The sequence below is a fragment of the Cinclus cinclus genome, chromosome 1, assembly GCF_963662255.1.
Source record: "Cinclus cinclus chromosome 1, bCinCin1.1, whole genome shotgun sequence".
NCBI classification, from domain to species: Eukaryota; Metazoa; Chordata; class Aves; order Passeriformes; family Cinclidae; genus Cinclus; species Cinclus cinclus.
In genome coordinates, this window is record NC_085046.1 from 16,327,145 (window position 1) to 16,344,616 (window position 17,472).

Genomic DNA, 17,472 nt, shown 5'->3' on the forward strand with positions numbered 1-17,472 from the left:
AAAAAGGGGCGCTTATTTCCCAGTTCCACAATATTTTTTCTATGGCAAGAGAATGTGTGAAGATGATAGTGTGAAGGCTTCATTATCTCCCCAGGTGTAATTACTGAGAAAGCATAGCAAATTGCTGGAGAATCTTTGCCCCTTTGCCTCCTCTACCTCCTAGCAGCTTATAATGTAAGGCATCCCTTTGAAAGAATTAGTGAGTCGCATTTCCACAGGCACTTGTGGGGAACAAGTAATGAGCAGCTGAGAAAGAAACTGGGAAAAAAATATTCAATGTGTTAATGAGGTTCTCCATCAAATGTTCAAATAACCTTGGAAAAATTCCAAAGATTTTTTCAGGCATCTGCATTATTAGTCATGTTTCCTGTATGCCAGTGAACTGGTTAGTCAAATAAGATGCATAACATGGAAATTTTTTTCTTTTTTGCATTTGAATTCAGATGGGCTTAGAAGTAATGTACTTTCAGTTTTTAATCATTCTTGCAAAATTTCCATGTGAAAACAGTTTTCATTGATACCTCTCCTACAATAAAATAAATTTGCTATGAGAACACCAAAAGAAAACAATGTTAAATCAAGAAAAATCCACTCACAGTTCTCAAGGGCTACTGGATTGGAAATGTTGCTCTTGTCAATCATATGTTCAGATACTACTGCAGAAAATTCAATGTTACCCACGTTTAAAATTGCAGCCAGGACACTGTACACACTTCCAAGTTCCTGAAAAGTATATTAAAAAAAACAAAACAACAACAACAATACACAATAGCCAGGTAATTTGCTTCTGTGGTTTGTGTGATGGGCATATGTGTGTGTTGTTTCCTGCTGTCTGCCACGTTTCCACTACTTTCAGGAGTGCTATTGTCAGCAATTATTCCTATTCCGTACTTAGCAAAGTCTTTCAAGAGTAAGACAGTCAAAGAGGGCAACAAGCCATAGTCTAACCTCTCTTCAGTACTTGTTGACAGGTCAGGATGGACGCGAAGTAGGGAAAGCAAAGACAGTGGTGTGCATATCCTTTTACACAGAAAGAATTCAGAGGTTATTTATATCTACCCTTCACTGTGTCTGCAGGTGCAAACATGTCTAAAGATTTAATACCTAGATCAACAAAAATATTTAGAAAATATGCACTGATGTTTCTTGCATCATGGAAACAAAGGTACTCTAAATAATAGGTCAATATCATCTCCCACCAACGTCATCAGAAAAAAATTCACTGGGAGAAGAGTGAGGCCTCACATCTCTGATTTGGCAAAGCACTTTAGCCTTCAAAATGTCAATTAGGAGCTCACCGAAATATCTTAAAATGGACTTTGCTTAAACAAATTTAGATTTCACATTATTTAGGAGGTTCTGCCATGGTTTAGTTAATAAGGTGGTGTTAGGTCATAGGTGGGACTTGATGAACTCAAAGGTCTTTTCCAACCTAGTTCATTCTGTGATTTTGTGAAAAGGGATTCTGTCTTGAAAAAGGCTGCTATTATTCTGGATAGTGGAGTGATATATACATTAAATTAAGTACCAATGCATGAATATATAAATTCCAAATAATATTTGGGATTAGTAAAAGAATGCTTTCATTGCAGGTTGGACTTAGATTCACCTGAATGGTGAATGTTTCTCATTACACCTGATTATCAGAGTGTTTTTTACTCAGAAAATACTAGGTGTACCTGTAAAGCAGACTAGGAGTCTGTGACACTGTATACTTTGCAGCATACAGTAATAGTGTGTTTTATAAATAGTAGGTAGAAAACTTTTATAGTTTTATAAGAAGCAGTTTTGCAAATCTGATTGGTATTTTATAACGATGAACTTTTAATAATTGCACAGAACTTTATTCATATTATTCAATAGTTTGCTGGTACCACGTCAGGCATCATTTACTCAGATAAAATCTCTAATTGCTCTAGAACACTTGAGCTTGTTTTTAATACTTTCAGAAGTTAAACTAGCAGTTAATAAATAGTGATTCCAGTGACAGCAAGACAAACTGGATAAGCTCACTCTAAAAAAATATGCTGAGGGTAATTTGCACGCAGTTTACTTAGGATTAAGCACTCATTTTCATTTTAAGCTTAGGGACACAGCTGAAACGCAAAGAAATGGATAGATTAACTTCTGCCATCATGCTGTACAATATGTATAGCTGCTGACATTTTTCTGCCCTTTTCCAGGGTTTTTGAAATCTGGCTGGATCTGTCTCACACAGCATAATTATTGTTCCCCTCAGGCAGTCCTTTCTTACTAGTTTTGCTGTGCAGCCTGAAATAAAACAGTGTGATTTTAAGACAGGGAGTACTGACAGTAGTTACTTTTAAAATCTGTCAGTCAGAAAGCAAATTTCAAAGGAATAAAGCTTTGTTTAGGTCTCAATTTTAGCCAAAGATTTTTTCTGTCCATGGCTTTCTGCTAATAAAACACTGAACATGCTTATATAGAAATTCCTCTGTGCGCTGGGATGAATGTCAAAGCTTAAGGCTGCATTACAAATAAGTAAACTTAGGAAAGGAATTCAATTTCCTATGGAATTTTTTTTTCCCTGAAAAAAATTGTCCTTACAATGTATCCAATATCAGAACCTCAGTATGGGAAGAAGACTTCCTTCACTCCTGCAAGCAGAGCCTCAGACACACTAATTCACGCTGAGGAGGATGCAAGGCAGGCTGACATCACAAGTAGCCACGAACAGATTGCCTATGGCACTCAGCTTGCTTCTGAAATGGTGGGGTTCTACAGGTAGATAATTCTTCACAGATTCAGCTCCCAGTGCCTTGCTGAGTTAATCAAGTGAAGATCCATGCTAGAACTGCACAATGCAGCCAGTGACCTGGTTCTAACTGCATCTTCAGGGTGTATGGAAGGCCTCTTTTGGATGATCAAGATTATTGTTTCCACTTGTCCAAGTGAACAAAAGAACTGGAAACAAAAACAGCCTTGCTGCTTTTCATGCTTTAAATTACGACTTATCAAGGTCTCTGGTGCTGTGATAAATCTGCTATCAGTGCTAAACCATGAATGTTCTTTCATGCTGCTTCTGGAAAAGTGAAAGCACAAGTGAAAGGATGTGATAGTACAGGTGTGATATTACTAAATGCAGTTGTGAATAACATGTAGAGGTGAAAGAGACTGTGATGCCACTGCCACTACAAACTAATGCAAAGTGACTATGGAGGAACAAAATAGGTGAATAAATCTGTTATGATAGGTATTTCAAATATTTACATTGAGGGAAGCCAGAAATAGTCAACTGAAGTGGGTAATTATTTGTGAAAAGCTCCTTACCACATACAGTTTTGTCAGAGAAATTAAAACATATATCCATTCTGCAGCACTAGTGCTATATTTCACGGATACTGTATGGCCCATACTATTTATACTGCTTATAAATAAAGTCAGAGACAAATGACACCAGTGATCCACCACTTCTCCTAAGGTAAAACTAGGTCATAGGATAGGATTTCTTTCCTTTATAAATCCAGTCCTTTTTAATTTTAATTTTACCAGAGACAGACTGAGGAGAGGGGTTTAACAGCTACCTGAGCAATGATATGAGATCATAAAGAAAGAATGGGTTCAGTTAATGTTTAGTGATGAGATTCATCTCCAAAGGGATTTAAGAACTTCATTCAACTTTATCCCTGGAGTTGTGAAAATGTATTGAGTTCATCAATACTCAGATGAATTTTTAGAACTCTCACCATGGACTTCCTCTTAAAACTGAGATGGGGCTCATATTCACAGGCCTAGAATTACTGGCTAATAAACAGTTATAACATAATTTTCTATGCATTAAATTTGTTAAAATCTCCCCCCGCCCCATTACTCAGCCATGTTGTGTTCACTGATTTCAAAGTCTTGTTGACTAATACCATTTTATTGGTTTATCAATGAATTGAAACTTTAAAAATTTAAATGTTACTATGCAACAGTAAGTTGACTGTGCAAGATCCTAAAACATAAACACAATACTAAAGGAAGAAAATAACAAGGGAGATTTGAATGCTTTATATACGTTTTCCTGAGGTAGCTGGTAAAGTTCAAAAAGGAAAAGATTTATCAGCACTCACCTCCAGTGTAAAACCTATGACTTTGAAGCACTGTTCTATTAATTCAAACTGAGACTTATAAAAGCTATTGTTCATGAAATCTTGCACTATTCTGAAATGATCATTTTGCAGATATCTGAAAGAGTTCAGGGATACAGAGTTAGAATGTAAATGAGGCAGAGAATTCAACATGGCATTTCTTAGTAATCAATTTATTCAAAAATAAACTACATTACCTGGGAGGTCTATATTCTGGCAGTTTATAATGTGCCAGTTTTTTCTTTTCAGCGAGACCAGCATAAATATAATAAAAAATATGGAAATTTTTCTCTCCTCTGAAACAACAGAAACAACAAACTGATTTAGTAATATAACCATGCTACATTTACCGATGACACATATACTATTACTAAATGTCATTTTAATAACAAACAAGACTCACACAAACTGACGGAGGACTCTGAAAGAAGCTTTAATACAGAACTTCCTGTGAACACCCTTTACATGCCATTGTGTATTTGTCCTGACACTGCCAGGGCGGCTGCTTGGTGCTAAAGCAGCTCAGTGCTGCTGTGTCTTTGATGCAATTGGTAGATGCTGTGTGAGATCTTCCACACTGCTCACCCACCCACATTGAATGGGCTGCTTAACTCCAGTTATTTTAAAAAACCTTCTGATTGTGGGAGAGGTATATACTTCTGGTTCACTGAATGAAGTATGTGTGCTGTGTCCTTTAGCCCTGAACCAAGAAGCACACATTCAGCAAAAGGGCCTTATGACTTGGCATGCTTTGCTAGATGCCCAAACCTAGGACAGAGGTTTATTACACATTTAAGGTTCTTATGAGAAAGAACTAGGTGAACATGTGCAGCCACGACTGAGCCCTGAGATGCCCAAGTCAGTCACTACCAAATGGCAAAAAAGAATTGTGTTCAAACCCCTGCTGTGTGCATGAGCTTAGGTGTTTATCTCCGGGGTACCATTAGATCACAGAACCACAAAAGGTCTTGGGTTGGGAGGGACCTTAAGGATTTCTGTTCCAACTCCCCTGTCATGGGCAGGGACACCTGTCACTAGACCGGGTTGCTCAGAGACCCATCCAGCCTGGCTTGAACACTTCCAGGGATGGGGCAACCACAGCTTCTCTGGGCAACCTGTGCCAACACCTCACCACCCCCACAGTAAAGAATTTATTTCTAATATCGAATTTAAAGCTACTCTCTCTCAGTTTAAATCCATTGCCCCTTGTCCTGTCATTACATTACAAAAAGTCTCTCTCCATCTTTCTTGCAGGCTCCCTTCAGGTGGAAAGTTGCAATTTGGTCACACCAAAGACTTCTCCAGGCTGAAAAACCCCAATTTTCTTAGTTGTTCCTTACAGGAGCGGTGCTCCATCCCTCTAATAATACCAGTGGTTTTCTTTGGAATTTCTCCAACAGGTCCATGTATTTCCTGTAAGGGAGGACCCAGAGCTGGATGCAACACTGCAGGTGGGGTCTCACCAGAGCAGGGTAGAGGGGCAGATTTCCCCCCTTAATCTGCTGCCCATGCTGCTTTGCATGCAGCTCAAGACATGTCTGGCTTTCTGGGCTGGGAGTACCCATGGCTGGGTCATGTCCAGCCCCTTATCCACCCCCAAGTCCTTCTTGGCAGGGATCTTTGACCCATAATGCTCTATAAACAAATCCTACTAGATGTTCCAAAATGGAAAATGAGCTATGTTACTAGAGGAAATTTAGAGAAATTACATCTAAGTGATATGTTTAACACAGTACTCCAAAGTCCCACAAATAAATGTATACCTGGACTATTACAAAGTTTTTAACTCTTTGCACGTTCTTCTTTTATATATCATATGGGCATTTTTATAGGATTTGTTTAAATAACCCAGGGGGCAATGAAAATCTGAAGTAGTTTTCAGGTTGCTTACAGATTTATAAGATATTCATATATGACTTTTAAGAAAAAAATTCCAGGTACTTTATTAATTTTTGAGTTTTGAACCAAGGTGATTTCCTGCATCATAGGCCTACTCTGTAACCCCTAAATTAGATCAAATACAATTTTCATACTTACACTGCCTGGTGGACAACTCTGGATTTTTCAAGGAGGTACTCCGAAATCTGGGCTCCTACTACAGTGCCACCACAAGTGAATTTCATTTCCAAATATTTTCCAAATCTGCTTGAGTTATCATTTATGATGGTGCCTGCATTCCCAAATGCTTCTACAAGGTTGTTCACCTGGAGAATCTTCTCCTGCAGAGTCCTGTTATTAGCCTGGATGTGAAAAAGATATTGCTTCAAATTATGAGTAATTATTCAAATACCTACATTTTTAGGTGTTTCTTTAATCTTCTCAATGGTATTGTGAAGTGTGACATAATCAGGGCAGCCATTCCCATGGGAATTATATGGAGAGAAAGGGATATATATAAAACAAAATTTACATACATACATAGATAGATATATATATATACACATATACAATGAGATCTGTCAGAATACAGCAATTTTCAGAACTAAGACCATCTGGAAGAGATAAAACATAATGATAACTACACTACCAATGAATTTCTGTGGTTTCTGTGGTTCTGAGATGGTCAATCTGCTTTTAGGATCCTTGTTAGCATCTGGTTACTGCTCCACTGCACCCTACCAATCTATTAGTATGCTTTTATCTCTCCTGGGGCATGCAAAAAACCCATTTTATTTAGACATTTATGGTGGCCTCTTCCCAGAATGACTACGTCCCACTGACAGCAATCTTCTTGTGGAAGGATGAGAAGCTAGAAGAGGACTTTATTTGGTACTGTTTGGGTGACTTGAAGGCACTCAATTTAACAGGGATCTGACTAAGTCACAGCCCTCACTGCAGTGGGTAATTCTCCTTGTGGAAACCCTATATTATTTTCAAGCATATTTTCAAGTGACCCTAGTTCAGGAGGGAGGAAGGAGCAGATACATTGGCACCAGGTTCCAATGTTCTTTGGAAAATGTGTAACAGTCTCACCCCACAGCCATGCCCTGTGCATAGGTTCAGCCCTTTAGGCCCAGGATAGCAAAGCCTTACAGAGACAATCCCCCTGCCACTTACCTTGCCCAGAACAGTGAGCTGCTGAACCAGAAGATGGGCACTTTGTGTCTTGCCAGCTCCACTTTCTCCAGAAATAACAATACACTGCAGAGAACAGAGCAAGACTGAGCTCATCACATATCTCTCAGCCTGGCAGAGGATGTAGATTAGACACCTCATCTATACCTGATCAGAGTTGTATGTCACCATGGACTGATAGCCTATGTCAGCAACAGCAAAAATGTGAGGAGGGTTGGCAGTCCGTTTGGCTCCAATATACAGTTTGGAATGCTAAATGAAAGAAAAAGAAAAACATATCATTGTCCTTTAAAAACTTATTTTTTTAAATTTTAATTGAAGTTTGGTTTCATTTTTAGATTGGTGTACAGCATGCTGAGGTTTCCAGCAGTGTTTTTCTGAGGGAGCTGTTACTGCACTCACTATACCAGGAATCTGTATGTACTTAGAACTATAAGAACTGATAAAAAAAATGAAACGCAATTTTCTATAATTTTAGCCCTCATTACACTTTGAAACTCAATTCATTAGGAGAAAATTTATTGTCAAACATCACAGTTCCAACTTATTTAAATTTATTTGTGCTTCCCTTCCTATTAGTATCTCTGCATGATACTGATGTTAAAACTTGAGATCTTTTTTTTACCTGTAGTATCTGATAATTAATAATCCCAAATTACTGTATGATCCAACTTTAATATCTTTCCCCTTTTGTATAAAAGGGAGACAACTTCCCTTCTGTATAATGAGGAGACAGATTCACAGAAATTAACATTTTATAAGATTGCTTTGTGCATGATCTACACTGTAGACATAAAGACACTAGAAATTAATTCTACTAGAGTTTCTCATTTCTGTGCTGAATTTCAGCAAGTATTAAGAATGTGTGTCAATATGCACTTGAAAGCACATCTCTACTGGTTATTCTGTTTTTCAGAGTAAGCTAAAATGAATCTCATATTGGCCACAAATATTTATATTTCAGTGGAATTTGGTGCTAGTTTAAAATAATGAAACCTAAATTTTCACACCTGTGAAGAATAAATATCTATGTTCCGAAATGGATTGACAGCAATCAGAATGTCCCCAACATATGTGTAGATCTGGTCCTTGGCATAACCCTTCTGCAGCTGCTCCGTTACTGTATTCTGATGGAGAAGGAACAGGAACAATGAATCGCACGGAGGAAAAAAGAGTATTAGGATAATGTATCAAATACTTACATGGTTTCAATGAGTGAGGATGCGGAAGGAAGTTATTTATAGTTAGAAGTACAGTGCATCATGGATTAAGAGTAGTATTTTCAAACACATGAGCACTTCTGTTTTTTTGTATCCAAACTCACTTTGAACAATATATACTTACAGATCCTCAAGTGGCTGTAGAAAAAGGAGTTAATAAGTACTGCATTCATTCAGCTCATCAGAGGTTTCCATGAGACAGTTTTGTCTATATTTCTACTAGTAAATTTTCATGTAACTTATCAAGGAAGAGACATCTGATTGAGTCCATAACTGCCATTACAGCTGCTCTAGCACTACTCTCAGTTATGCAACACAGATGTTCAACTGTTTGGTTCCCATTAATATAAACAGTGAGGCATCTTTCCCTAAGAACAAGCAGTCTTTGCTGTGATTGTTCTTGGCTGTTGCAAAGCCAGCTCCCCAAGAAAAAAGAAAGGCCCATTAGTAGAATTCAAATTTCTTGATGTAATTTCCCTCAGCTTCTTCTGCATACAGAGCTGGGTATATAAAGTGCATGGTTAGGTTTCCAATCAAAACAGGCCACAGAGCTGAACTAAGAAATCAAACCAGCCTTGAGACTAATCTGAGGTACATGTGAAAATATTTAGACCCCATACCCACTGGAACAGACCAACTGGCAGCAGAGGACTAGAGAAGGAATTGCTTTCTTTCCTCATCTATCCATTCACAGTGTTGTACACCGTGTCCTGTTTAACACACTTAAAAGCTGAATTCTCAACAGCTGTAGAGATTATATTTCCTTCATGAGAAAACATAAAGAGAAAATTTTGGTTTTCCATTGCCTTGACAAACTTTTTGGCTTTGAATGTTCTCTTGTTCTCTTGAATGCTCTCTGTTTTCCTTTAGGCCATAATCAGATTCATGCTATGGAATTATTTTAGGGGAACTTTTGCCCTTCTTGAAATTATTTCTTGCACCAACAGAAGGTCTCTTGTCTTGCTCTGATGATGGGGCCATCTGAACTGCAAGAAAAATTTGAGTGGAAGAGAGAATACAGTTCCGAGAAGCTGCCATTCATATGTGAAAGTGGTTTTAAATTGGATTTGATTTAGTAACTCTACACAGTCAAACAATGCGTTTAGATAGAGGCTTCCTGAGGCCTTCCATGAGAATGCTCCACCTCAGAGGAGATGGGGTATATTCCAGTTTGTCTCCTTTTTTGGGCAATAAAATCTCTTTAGCTTGGATTGTTTATATGTGTTATGGTAAAAGATTAAAAAAAACCCCACAACAGTCTTACTCTTCCCAATATCAAAAAAATGCTTAAACCTGAACTTTGTCCAGTAGAAGAAGTTTGGGTTAGCTCAATTACAATTAACATAACAAAGCACTTGGGAGGATGGAAGGTGTTCTGTGAGCTGTCAGCATTATACAGTTTACCAGCTCAAGTGCCAAAGTGAATATTCTGGACCGACAGATACAATATACCAGAGAAGTTTTACAGATAAGAGAATGTGAATTATAGTCTATGCACAGCCCAGCAGATGAAGAATGACAGCTTGTTTGCAACCACTGATGGCCTCCAAGACCTGCAGATAATGTGCTACAGCCTGATTCTTCTTTCTGGTGTAGAAACTTAAAGAATAAACACAGCTTAAAGAATAAACACTAACATGTTTCCCTGCACACAGTGAACTAGCTTTTGAACTTCGAAAAGCCAGAGGCATTTGTATCAGTAATTTGGTCAAAGGTTCACCAGCAGGCATTGACAGATGAGAGGCTCAGTTGACATAAATTGCCCCTCGTGCATTTCCAAACCAAAGTAAGCCAGCAAGAACCCAGCCTGAGAGAGTATGGTGAGCTAGTTTAAGATAACTCTCAGTGTTCAAGCAACAGGGATGGAAGGTCTTGAACCTAGACCAATTTCAGGTTAATACACCATTGCAAACTGGATACTTAGCTGTAATAAAATCTAGTGCTATAAATCCTGTTTAGTCAATGGTGTTACAGTACTGTTTGGTCTGCAGCTGTAACTCCAGAGATTGTTTTAGCTTTGAATTTGAACCTTTCTGACACAGTAAATCTTGTCCAAAATATCTGGCATAAAGTGGTGAAATGTCATTGTACACAATTGAAGTGTAATAATACAGTTGAACTTGAAAAACAACGGCACACCACTGTGATTTAATATGTAATTCCTCCTCTTCAGGAAAACATAAAAAAAGAGGTCCTTACCTCATCCAGTACCTCTAAGGTTGCTAAATCATCTACCTCTTCTTGGTTTGAAACTAGTGACTTACTGTAGTTCCCTTTTTTTGTGTGAATACGTTCAAATCTAGAAAAGAAAGAGATACAATCTCCTGACGTAAGGAAACAACAGAACAGATCTTGCATCTGCAACCATCTTGAAGGCCAAAACACTCTAGCTTTCTATTATTCTGAATTTAAACACACAAAATATTTGAATAGCATGAGTCAACTTCTTGGTACAGCACACCTGTACCTGACAGTTAAAAAGATATTTGATCCTAGAACTTCTACCATGAAGAACTTTGTCACTCTATAGATCCCTGCTTAGATCACACCCTTATAATCAGCTGCAAGACTGGAGCTTGGCAATACAGATAAAAAAAAGAACATGTTTATAAAGCATGTAACAGTGAAACAGGCACCAACATGCAAAAAGATCCTGGTAAGAGTTACGTACAGGAAAAAACTAGGGGTGTATGATGAAATAGTATGGCAAAGATGATGCAGACAAAGCACTTAGGATGGAAACATTTCTAGCTTAGTAATAACAGTGCTCTAAAGTCTGGCTGAGATGACCACACTATAGAGCAAAGTGCTACAGAACCACTGGGGTAAGTGAAATACATCTTGACCAAATTTTCTTGGACTCATTAGGAAAAAAAGTCATACATGAGAAGGAAACAAAATTTCAATTATCTTTCTTATCAGGGTTAAACTTCAAGTTTAACTGTAAATTTGTCTTAAAGTTAGATTTCTTTTCCCTTCAATCAAACCATAAACCCATCTTTATGCAGTCTTGTTTTAATTAGAAAGAAAATTCCCAGAGACTTGGATCATTCTTTATCCAAGAGTAAAGGCATTGCTAAATAGAGCAAATGCAGGAGAGAATGCAATGTTTACAATTCAAATCAGTTATACTCATTTTATGAGATGTGGGAAAATAAGGGAAAGGGAAAATGGATAAGTAACAGCAGAGTTCACAATAAATCAAGCTCAGATGTTTAATAAGGCACAAGCCCAGAAAAATTATGAAGTAAATCTGATCTCCTGATATGACCTCATTCCCTTTGATGCCACTGGTGGGAAGGCACCTCTCAAACACAAGGAACATTTACCTTGATAAACTGAGACAGCCGGGAAACTATTGTGTGAAGCACTCACTCTTTACCTTGATCCCAGACAAGACCAGGGAAATTTTTTATTTAATTTTGATATTTGGATATATGGCATAGGTAAAAGCAGATAGGTGTCTACACAGGCAAGAATTTTGCTATACAGTGAACAGATGACAGAAGAAAGAGTGTAGTTACCACAAGATGGAAAGTTGGAGTGAGTGAACATCACACTGATGGGGAAAGCTGAACACCCACTGATTTATTGCATATTTAATAGGCTGTACCTGTTCTATGAAAATCACCTAGTTCATGAGTGCTGCTTCAGGTCATGCTGGCTGTGCACTGATGAGGGATGTAGGTGGATTAACTCAAGCAGTCAGCAACTGGGTGCAATAACTAACTGCCAGGACTGAAAAGGGACCAGAAGAAATGGGCAAATGATGCCCTCCCAAACTGTAAGTGCAATCACAATCTGGATGATGGAAATCCAGACAGCAGTGCACTTCATCTATCACTTCTTTCAATTTCTCTTGTCTCTAACAATCATTCCCTGAGGATGTCAGAATGGCCTGTCCTCATCCTGGTACCACCATCATGGTGTCAGACAATTTTGACTAATCCGGCAACTTTAATATGAAGACACAAACATATAAGACTTCCTTGCAAGAGCTACCATAGTTTCACAGTTTCTGTGTCAAAATCACAGCACAGTATCCAGTGTGGAGGCCAAATGACCAGAAAGCACAATGAAGCAAAGGATTGACAGGATCTACATTATCCCAGGTTTGGCCTATTCTTCCCTTTCCTTTGGAATCCAGTTTTACCATGAGAGCTGTCCTGATAGTACTATCCTTGCAATAAGAGTATGAGACAATTTTTGGTAGCATGTACCCCCAGGTTGTATTAAAGAGGATGTGGTAATACTATGATTTAAATTAACTCCTCAGCCTTGCATAATCTGCTGCTGTTTGATTTGCACTTAGCAGCTAAAGGATTACTGAATCCAAAGTCAGAGGTGCAGACAATATCCTACCCTCTCAATAGAAATCCATCCCTTCTATAATTCACACTCATATTTATACCTATTTTTAAAAGTTTCATTTAAAAAAAAAATTAAATTTAGACAGCTGAAACAATTTCTCCTTTGTACCTGTATGAAGGTAATCTTAAGTTCAAAGGATGCATCTAATATCAGTGTGACTTTGAGAGAGAGCTATCAATATGTACACAAGGGAAAGACGTGGAAGTTTCAGGACTGTGTCAAGCTCCACTGTTCTATTTTTCTCATTGCTGAAGAAAGACCCAAAACAAAGCATCTGTCAAGCTTTGCTTTCCATTTCTGATGGAACTGAACACATTTTTCCAAATATGTTAGATCCCTAAATGCTACAGCATATCAGTGAGAGAGTGGTATTTCCCAGGATTAGTTTCAATTACCATTTTTCTTTTAATGTAAGAAACTAACAACAGCCTTGCAGGAAGGGAAGAGAATGCTCGAGTCACGGACAATTTTATTTTTCTATTTTATTTTTCTTTTAAGGAAACATATCTCTGTGTATGCCAGGGAAGTTTAATTACATAAAATCGATCCTCCTGTAATCCTCTTCAGCTGACATTATGAGAACGCTAGCGCTTGTTGGACCAGATTATATTCTCCATTCTCCAGAGTACATAAGAGTGGCAGATTTGCAGAATACAATATTTTTCCACTTTGCTGTCAAAGGGCACAGACCCCTTAAGGGCAGTTATACTGCTTCACTCCAACCACTTAAAAAAACCCACATCACTGCTATTGACATCAGTGCTGAAGTTTCGTTAAGATCATGCACATAGACATTGTGAACTGAAATAACCATGTATCTCTGTTCTGCTCAAAAATATGTTGGAGGCATTGGATTTTACAAGCACTTCAGGCAGCTAAAGGCCAGAAACATCAATGCAGTAAGGACAAGAAAATGAGTCAAGGCAACATTGTTTCTGTGCATTCTCTTTCACACCAATGCTCCCCTCCCCCCACTTATCTTTCAAGATTCAGTTAAATCAAAATGAGGTAACTGCAGCTTTTCTTCTTCAAATTGTCAGAATGTATTTAGAAGATTTTTTGATTGTTCCAAAAATACCATGAAAAGGAAAGTGTGACTCATGATGCCCTGCTAAACTCTCTGCCTAAACTGGTTGGAGAATCATCTAAAGGCTAAGAAGTGACAGGAAAAGGGCTGGCCTTAGTCTGAGTGTAAAGAAGAAACTAAAAATAACCAAGTTTTTGTAAGGTGAAGGTGGAAACATCTGTAGACCTCCTAGCAGTTACAAAGAGCAGTAAAATGACAAGCAACACAGAGAAATCTCTACAGGATCTGTCATTGCTGGTGATTCTATTTCTCCGGAGGCTGCACAAGGCAATATTAGTTCACACTTAAAATATTTTCTTCACCGACATATCTTGTGAAATCTGCTTAAATAAAACCACAGTCTGCTATCTATGAAAAATCTGTATCTGACTTTAGAAAGTGTAAAACTTCATGATAAGCTTCCATCTGCATCTGCACAATGCTTTGCAGACAAAGTGTGTTCTGTGTTCTCTCTGTATTTAAATGATTTACAGCACTGAGACTACACACTGCAGTCTCAGGGAGCTGTGCTGCAGCTTATTCCATGTTTATGAGAGCACACTGCTGCCCTGCAGAGCTATGGGGCCTTTGATTCAGAGGTGGCCTATGCCCAGCTATGCACAATCTGTTTGACAAAGCCTGTGCTGCTTTTCCATGACCTGTAAGCAAAGGTGATTATTATTCCTCCACAACAGCCTCAAGAAACAGCTGCATCCCTGACAAATTTCAGGGGGAAGCATGTGTTCTTAACTGAGCAAACAGGAGATTTCTAAAATGATTCTTTGGGATTAGTTCCTCATGAGTCAGGCCCAGGCACTGCGCTCACAGCCATAGTGATACGATAAAGGAAAAGCTCCATGGGTATGAAACGGCTGCTGAAGTGTCCCAACTTCAGGAGAAATGAGTTGCTGAGCAAGTGGACTGGCACAAAAGTAAAGTTCCACTTGCAGAGCATTTCTCCTGAGGAATTCTGAATGCAGGAGTAACACCTTCCTCCTGTTTTCTTCAGAAGGCAAACTATTCTTCATTCAGGCATTGCTGCTGTCCATTGTGTTATATAGAAAAACACTATTCAGGTATACAGGTGTGCATTAGCTATGGGACTGGAGATCTGCTTAGTCTAAGGCCTTTGTTCCCAGATGTCCCTACTGCTTCTCCCTACTGGGAGAAGTTTGCAGCACAGACATCCCACGTAGGAGTGTTCTCAATGCACAACCACACACTTGATATAACAAAGCCCATACTGAGTTCCAGGAGAGGAAGAACTCACCTGAAGGGACCAAAGATTGAACTGGAACTCCAAAACCTCCCATTTAAGCCACTACCCTCATCCAGATGTCATCTGGAGTCCTTGGCCAAGACAACACTGGACTCTGTGTGTAAAATCTTGTACTGCTCCTCATACTGTCTTTGTCAGACCAGCATGGTGATCTCCCACCCTCTCCTACAGCCTGCCCTGCAGAGCTGAGCTGGAAGGATTGCTGTCAGCTGCTTTCCACTGGCAGGATGAGTCAGAGAAACTGGGACAGAGTGAACATCCAGAAAACCAGTGACACAAGTCTGTGCAATCAGGGAAAGTCACAGAAGGAAACTCCCTGATTTTAATAGGGGTCAATAAATTGACAACCACCTTTGTGCATGTTGTACATGAACTTCTATAAAATTATCTCCCTGGCCTTTCTAAACAGTTAAATAGAGCAACTGTTTAGCATTCTGTTACTGATTTCAGTGCCAACCCTATACGACCAATACAGGAGGACAAACTCCTAAGAAAATAATTCAGCTCACACAGAATTTTGCATCATTTTGTAGTCGAATAGGTCTCTTTCCCATAATTACTTGGAGAGTATATAAAGATGACTTAATCTGGGTAACAGAGTCTTTTGCTGAAATCTAGGTTTACTGAATATCCTTCATATGTACAGCTCATTCTGGAATCACTCACAATTCCCAGGAAATACACAATGTACTAATCATTGCATATTTCTACAGAGATTATTGTAAAGGCAGTCAAGAAGAAGACAGCCAAACAATTCCAGATAGGAGTCTTACAAGCCTGACTGTCAGGTGTAGATGCGACAGTTCTGAAGGTTGTTTCAAAGACAGCTAATTCTGTTGCAGAGTAAAATTCTTCACAATGCAGGGATTTTTTCCCCCTCTTTTGGCATAGCAAGGAGTGTATTTTTAGAACTGTTTTGGGGTATATGCTGCAGTGCTCATTTTTAATAACTATTTTCATCACTAATTATAACAGCTATACTGCTATACGGAAAGCCTTCGTCAAGCTCAGGGCCCCTGTCCTGAAAGTCACTCTCCTCACAAAAAACCCATCAAAATTAATTGCACTTAGTATGCAACTTTGCCTGCTTCATCTCTTCTCTAATGTCAATTTATCCCATATAACATATCTCTTATAGCATATTTGATATATAGCTCATGTATCATTCCCAGCAGCAGATTTTTAAGATGTTACAATCAGGAAGCTATGGGAAAATATTAATCTATCAAGGGATATTTTCTCCTGCTATTCCCATTGTCATTTCAGCCTAAATTCTGAGCTAGGAAAGGTTAAGTTGCAAATACGTAATTTTAGCTTAAAAAAGAGACAATTTTAGAGAAAAATGTCCTGCATTTGCTCAAAGTAAAAAAGTGGAACTTCTAATGAAGTGGAATTTTCATTGCTAATATTTATGCTTTTTGGAGTCTTGAGTAGCACAAGATATTCCAGTGCTAGAACACTGCTCAAAGGCTACTGAAAAACCACTATTATCTTCTATCACTTTGATTAAATCTAGAGCCAAGCTGTGGCACCATTTAAGGTTTTATTGGTGTTAACTGAGATTTCTCTGGTTAGTCAGGTGGTTGGTGGGCTCTCTTCCTCTTGTTTCTCTTGTTTGATTCTCTTGAGAGGATGAAGTACAAGCAGAACCTAAACCTTGGTTCCTCTCTACTGGAATAACAACACTGGGAAGGTTCCAAGGGCTCTTGTGACTCCTCAGTGTTAGAAAATACCTTAGGAACAATGGTGCTAATGGGAGAGACTTCAGGGTGGCTCCACTCTGCCTAGAGATTGCACATCCTTCCTGGGCACACACCATGCACAAAGATTGGATCTGAGTGTAAGGCCCTCTGCAAAAAACTCCTGAGAATGTGACATAATGTAATGAGCTTTTCTTTTTGAACTGTATCACCTGCACATCCAGCAAACAGCAAGGTAAGATCACAAGCACATCAACAGACTACTGCTGCAGACAGCAGTCAGAACCAAATTACACCTCAGCCCAGTGGGCTAAGATGGTGACTTGTTTGAGTGAAAATAGAAAGAGTGCACACAATAAAACCTAGTGGCTGGACCTCAGCTGTTAATTTCTTTTCTTCCTTTTGAAATACAAAACTGCAATTAATGAAGTAAAACAGGACGAGGAGAGTAAATACGTACGGAGAAAATAACCAGATTTCTAACTTCCAGCTTTAACTCAATATTACCAAATTTATATTGACTTTATATTCCAATTCCCATTTATACAACATAATACAGGTAGCAGGTTTTCTTCCCTCAGTGAAAGGATAAGATCTTTAATCCCTTGAACTACCTGACTCCCACAGTCAAGGAGGAGAGTTATGCCTTCAAATTAGGGACTGAGAG

General features: G+C 38.6%; 1 protein-coding gene across 2 annotated transcripts in view; it reads right to left on the reverse strand.

The window, feature by feature from the left end:
• Positions 1–17,472, reverse strand: part of MYO3A (myosin IIIA) — a 103,972-nt gene that overhangs the window by 43,068 nt on the left and 43,432 nt on the right. For both annotated transcript variants that reach the window (XM_062494239.1, XM_062494231.1), the window contains exons 9-16: positions 10,589–10,688; positions 8,180–8,296; positions 7,317–7,421; positions 7,152–7,235; positions 6,132–6,334; positions 4,292–4,390; positions 4,077–4,191; positions 597–723 (exon numbers count right to left, since the gene is read on the reverse strand). In XM_062494239.1, the coding sequence (XP_062350223.1) occupies positions 597–723; positions 4,077–4,191; positions 4,292–4,390; positions 6,132–6,334; positions 7,152–7,235; positions 7,317–7,421; positions 8,180–8,296; positions 10,589–10,688 (950 nt within the window). The remainder of the gene's footprint in view (positions 1–596; positions 724–4,076; positions 4,192–4,291; positions 4,391–6,131; positions 6,335–7,151; positions 7,236–7,316; positions 7,422–8,179; positions 8,297–10,588; positions 10,689–17,472) is intronic.